General features: G+C 41.4%; 1 protein-coding gene across 1 annotated transcript; it reads left to right on the top strand. All coding sequences in view use genetic code 11, as the record gives it.

Annotated features, from left to right (window-relative positions):
• Positions 1-2,806: 2,806 nt before the first annotated feature.
• EGR_07522 (Zinc finger protein ZIC 4) lies at positions 2,807-3,367 on the top strand (the record flags this gene model as incomplete). Its single annotated transcript, XM_024496771.1, has 1 exon — positions 2,807-3,367. The coding sequence occupies one exon, from the start codon at positions 2,807-2,809 to the stop codon at positions 3,365-3,367; it is 561 nt and encodes a 186-aa protein (XP_024348842.1).
• Between the last annotated feature and the right edge of the window lie 3,149 nt (positions 3,368-6,516).

Below are 6,516 nucleotides of genomic sequence, written 5' to 3'. Positions count from 1 at the left end.
AACTGGAATCACGATGACCGATGGAGGCACATTGGAAATGCAATGACAAAAGGTGGAATAATTCTTTCAATTTAATGTCGCGATAGCGTAAAATTTTTTTTTCAAATCCTATCATAATCTGCTGAAGAATAGCCCGAAGGAAATCAAAACAGACACGTAGGACGTGGGCTATCCATCTCCTTTGCCCCCTCGTGCCGCCCCCCCCCCTTAACCCTTTTATAGCCACAATCCCTTGTGGAACGGTCAAATGATGTGGGGCTAACGGGTGTCAGCTATTTACTCAATTAGGCTGGGACAGAGTGGAAGTGGTGGTGGCGGGGGGAACGGAGTGCGATCCCCACCTGACCTCGATTTTGGCCAATTAGAATAATAAACAGCAGGTGAATCAATAAAATGCTGATGCATGCGCAGTGGACAATATTGTGACAAGCCGTTTTGAGGTTGTGTGTCCCTTCATTATTTACATATGCTTTCCCACTTGTGATGGCTTTTATGCGTGCTGTGCAAAATTCGCTAAATTTCAGCATGTTAGTGTAAACCTTAATGCTTAACACTCTGTTAATAACTTGATCAAACGCAAGAACTTGACGATGTAAGCAGAAAAAAATAAAGAATTTCCTAATTCTCAAGCATTAGCTTGAGGAAAACTGAAGCAAATCTTTAGATAGCCTTCTCCTCAGGCGATTCAATTCTAACGTGAACCAAAAGGATTTAGGGTGCACAAAATAGCCTTGTTTGATTGTCAACAAATAGTAATCAGTGGGTTAACGTCTTTTGATGAAGATTTTATAATTCTCCATACACAACACTCTAAAACAGCTTTGTAAAAAATCAAAAAGCTGTGGAGGCAATCTTTTCATCAACTAACATCTACTCGGCACAATTCAGTGTGACTGAAAAGTACGCAAGAACAAATTCTTCTTGAGGAGCAGTCAGGACTAATCGGTTGGTCAATGGAAAGGCAACCCCATTTCTCTTCTCGGAAGACAATGTAATGCAATCCAAGACATCGTACCATCGCAAACCTGACTTGTGAGGAGATTAGCGTTTTGCTACTGAGATGGGAGGAAACGGGGAAGAGAGCTAGCTGTTGCTTATTTCCACTTCAGCATTATGCAAAGTGATTTTAAAAATTTCTGCAAATTAAAAGAGAATCTCACAAAATTAGCCATATTGCCACTTAGCATAGAGGAGTTTTCAAGGATTTTGCCTATTTTTAATTAGCTAATCATTATATTAAACCCACTTTGTTACCATATTGTCAGCCTTGTCGATAGAACACATTTGCCAAACTGAATCCCACTTAAAAGTAGATGCCAATAAATTGTGTGGATGAGGTGTCCAGACTACGTGATTCCCTTTGCGAGAGATCAATAATTTTGATTGATTAATTAATTACATCGTTCGCGGATCCACCGGATGACTAATGCGTAGTCTGCGCAACAGTGCTGATTGGTCAGCCCTGTTCGTTGACAGTGGAGGCTAGAGGAGGGAAAAATGGTCATAATGGGAAAGCTGTGGAAATGTCTGATAACAACACTAGTAATTTACGCATTCTGAGGTTTGATGCGTAAAAAAATCACACGCAAATGTGCCACGGCGTGAGGAGTCCCATGCACGGCGCCCCATGATGCCTTCTCAAGGGCGAGGAGTAACTCCACCAAAACGCCTCTGGAGTGAGGCATGGGTCTCCACTTTCTCACTTATAATCATTTTCAATTTTATGACTTCGGTCTCTCGCTACCGATTTTTAGGCATTAATTTTCACTTTTCAATTTCATAGAAGGAAACATTCTGTTCTATCTAAACTCAGAGGTTTCCATTACCCTAGTTCGGGAAAATAAGTAGCCTAACTAGGGAGGAACAAGGAAAATAAAGATATCGCAGTATGTGAAGAATGGAAGATAGCAAGGCAATAAGCCTCCTTTTAATAATAATGTTTGAGCAGCCGTGGTTCGGCAAAGCCAGTGAATATTAGTGTTCATAACTGAGGACGCGATCCAATCTATTTAAATACTAAATCATAGCATGCGTAAAACTTAGGAGAAAAACTAAGCTTTTATCCTCTTTGCGAGACGTTTCATTTAAGATTACCACTTTAGTGGGTGAAAATACAAGATAATAAGAGGTTGTGACTTCATCGCAAATGACCTCAGCCATTAAAAGGCCTCATTAAGGCTCTTGAGAGAGGAGCTGCAACTAAATGATAAGTTTGAGGGTCGATTTAAGTATGCGAAGAGGGTAGGAAGGAGTTCCCGCATAGATGGGTTTTAATCCACTTCAAATCTCTCGCTAAACAAATTTTTTCCAAAATGGATTGAGTTAGATTTCTTTCACAGCAGAATACTTTAGCACAGTTTTACCCACCTTAGCAGAAGCAACGCGTTGATGTTTTTGCCATCGAAGGTCAGTACAAGAGCTTAAGGAAGCTTTGTGAATGGCGAAAGGCATTAATCAAACTAAAAAAAGGTTTATTGCAGCAGACTCAGAAGGAATCCTAATAAATTGTAAAATGATGACTGTTTACAAAAGAGAAACTTATCAATATACTGATCAAGCTGTGGATACTCTAAAAGTAACCCGCTCAACGCTACGGTGGAGTGTTAGCGGATCCCCCAATCAGTGAAGCGCTACACACATTCACTCTCCGTTCTTTCTCCCATTCTGATTGGTGTATCAGTTAGCGCGCCCAGGCGAGCCAATGAACACTCTCTCATACCTTTAGTAAGCGTCAAGCCTGCAAACAGTGGGGGGCCCTTGTGGCACTCTTCCCCCCTCCCCCACCCAACCATAACAGTAACAGAAAATGGCTTCCACAATCTACCTCGATCCCCAATATCACAACATGTACTACCATTATCAACCCAGTGGGACGTTATCCCACATCACCCCAGGCGCCTATCGCCATAACGATACTACTGCAGCCGCCACTGCTGCAACCTCCGACGCTCAGTTCTACCATCGTTACTTCAATGCCTACAGCCCTTCCCCACCGCCTCCTCCACCTCCGCTGCCGCCACCACCACCGCCTCTACAAACACAGGCAATCTTTGAACACGTCTGCCAGTGGACGGAGGATGAAGGGTGCGTGCGAAAGATATGCGGTCTGAGATTTCACACCATTGGAGAGATGGTGAACCACTTGACGATGGACCACGTGGGCGGACCGGAAAGGGTGGACCACACCTGCTATTGGCACAACTGCTCACGCCAGGGTCGAGCCTTCAAAGCCAAGTATAAATTGATTAATCATATTCGGGTGCATACAGGCGAGAAACCCTTCAACTGCCCCTTCCCTGGATGCTACAAGGTGTTCGCAAGAGCGGAGAACTTGAAAATTCACAAAAGGACTCACACCGGTAAGTGATCCTACCGATATTGAAGTCGGTCATTTTTTGAATACGCAATACAGCTTAGCTGTTTGAGAGTGAGTCCAACGTTCAAAAGGGTTTGGAATTGGTGATTTAGTTGGGTTGAGGTCTACGTCGAAACCTTGGATGAGTGGCAGCTCCGTGTGGCCAATCAACTTAAAATAAAATCGGAATAGCTGAGGTCATTGCTACTGCCACGAGAGATGGCACATTTTTGCACATTTTGAGCATATAATGTTATTAGTTTTATGAATTTGCATTGTTAAATTGAATTGCTTGATCGCTACTAAAATTTAAAATCATTATACATTTCAAAAAAAAGCTAGTTATCGCCTATAAAAGCACACGTTTCATGATAGAGATCTTGTGGAAAATGTGAAAGAGAATGCTTTTAAATGAACGAAGCTGTTTATCCCTAATTTGCCTCAAGTACGATTATAACCAGTGAACAGAGTCACACTTTGCGTAGATAATTCCAAGTATAAAATCCCTTTACGTCAAGTAAATCCGTATTTTTATGAGTGTATGGAGTAAATCCTTACAATTGAGCGACTTTCCCTCCTCACTTCTGCACTGAGTGGCTTTCACTTTTAATGCCATCGATTTTTTCCCATGAAGCAACAATCGATTTTATCGATTTATAGCGGCATAAATAAGCCCACAATAGCGTGCATTTGAGCTCCACTCAGAGGAGTCGATTGTCACAAGGCCACTTTGTAGCTTTAAGACCACACTGTTGCATCTGCCCATGTTTCAGATGAGAACAAACTGGAATGCCACCACAAGGCAGACCCATGTTAATTGACGTGGTATTGGCAAAAGTGAAAGAGGGGAGGGAAACTCGATTTACAGTCCCCCTTTGACTGTCACACCGCTATGTTGGTGGTTGAGGTGTGGTAAGTGGTAAATGCACATACGGGCAATAGGAGGGTGTTGCTAGGCTCCCCAAATGGCTCCTGCTCGTGTTTCACCCACTACTCGATTGTTGGATGGCCACATAAATGAGAGGGAGAAGAGGGGGAAGAGAGCACTTAATGCAAATCCACCTATTTAGCCATGCTCTTCTCTCAGCTTTCACCAGAAGGGTATGTGGATTGTTATGGTTAAACTAAACCAGTACAACTTTGGAGCACAAATACGTTGTACTATTTGAGTCTGCATTTAGGCCACTGAATTTGATGTTTATGCTGCGAATGAGTGGATGTGATCAGGTTGTCACTGTATTATCTGTTTAGTTGTACTGTTTAAATTAATGCTATTTTTGGAATTTTTTATAAAAATTTGCTCCAAAGAGTGTTAGCTAAAGTGTTTTTCATATTGGTTCAACTGGGCAGGGGTGATTGGTTAATCAGGTCGATGAGAAAGTTGAGGTCATAAAACCATCCATTTTGTTAATATAACCGAAGAATGGGTTGCAGATTTTTCAAAAGGGAATTCAAATGATATTCCCAAAAAATAATATCTTTTACCCATTTATGGAAAAGGTTAAATTATCATAATGCTGTAGGGGACCACACGCGAAGTGCATAAAAGGTCATAAGGAGGAGAAACTTAGCTGACATCGTTCGCTCTATTCACGCCTCAATCAACACTCGCTGTCAGGCTGTTGGTGGAAAATCAAGCACCACAGCTCAGGGCTGTCATTAATTTTTTGGCCAGTTTAACCGCTGTTAAGGGGCTCCATCATCCTACATGTAATTTATTGTTTTTAACTTGCCCGATCCGATTCCTGCAAGTCATTTGGCGGAACCGGTTGGCATGGTTTGATAAGGAATCCGTGTTGAGTACTTGTGTTGACGATGGCATAGTTCACAAAGTTCCACATATAATCCATGTTTACCTCACTTGACTCTGTGATGTAGTGGAAACTTCTAGATTCATCCCTAGTTTCTTAAATAGATAAATCTTGCACACATTATACATATAATTTCATTAAGCACGTCTTTATTGGCTCTATTTTTTTAAGAATCTGTTTAATGCTATGATCTCTTCACTTTACATTCATTTATGTATTTATGTTAGACTAGATCCACCTAAGCTTACCATTTGGAAAAAAAAGTGTTTATCAACTTCTGGTAATACTTCTTTTTTAACAAATTCCTACCAACTTTGATAACACGATTTCAGGAACGGGTTTTTCTCCACTGTTTGAAGTATGAAAACGTGGTCAATTAGCTGAGATGATTGACATGGCGGTAAAGTGTTGCCGACCGTATGAATGAAATTCAATGAGTTGTTAAGCGTTTTCCAGGCGAAAAAGGCACTTTTCACCTCCGGGGTCAACCCATGAAGCTAATACTAGATAATGGAGGTAAGATACCCGACCAGCCTCACCCACCCATGATTGGTCTTTTTCGAGGAGATCAAGGCTTGCTTAACTACACAATCATTAAAGTGTATGTTGGAGGGATTTCTCCTGCTTTCAGTGGTATTATCGAATAAAATAGGAGAAACTCGTAGAAGCTCGCCATTAATGAAAAAAATAGATTAAATTGTGAAGTGCCCTCACTGGGCAGATGGCATGTGAATCTTCCACGAAAGGGGGCAGGGAGGGAGGGTGATAACATCCACCCCCAAGCCTGCCCTTCCGTTCCAAAATTTAACAAGCCACCACGCGACGGGCTTGCTATATGCCAGGTGGTTCTGTACAAATAATCCTGCCACACCAGTGCAGTTGGATTAAGGTAACTTGGTTTGGCCATATTCAAGCTCAAATACCGGTGGCAAACATGTCCGTGGGATCTGACCCTGATCTGAAGCGATTTTTCTGGATTTAATGAACAGTAAGTAGCTATATTCGTCGTTAATTTTTTTCGCCAGTTAATTTTGCCGATTAAGAATTATCTTTTAGAAACGTCTTTAGCAAAATGCGATTTGCAAAATAATGAAGAGCTTTACAAGGTAGGGAGATTTTGGTGAACAGTAGGAATTTTCCAAAAAGCTACGTTAGTCTGAATGTCTTCAGTAATTTTATTATAAACCCATCACCATTAAGTAAGTCAGTGTTTGTCTTCTCTCTTTTCATTAAGAATTTGAAGAGCCGATATTGGAATATTTTGATGCAAGGATTCAAATTGTTTGGTTGTTGCGAGTGTGTTACACTTGCGCTTCGGTTTCATCTCTTCCTGATTTTTTTGATGGATAG

Source organism: Echinococcus granulosus (assembly GCF_000524195.1).
Source record: "Echinococcus granulosus chromosome Unknown EG_S00079, whole genome shotgun sequence".
NCBI lineage: Eukaryota > Metazoa > Platyhelminthes > Cestoda > Cyclophyllidea > Taeniidae > Echinococcus > Echinococcus granulosus.
Note: the sequence above shows the minus strand (reverse complement) of the source record. Positions and strands in the feature narration are given on the sequence as shown.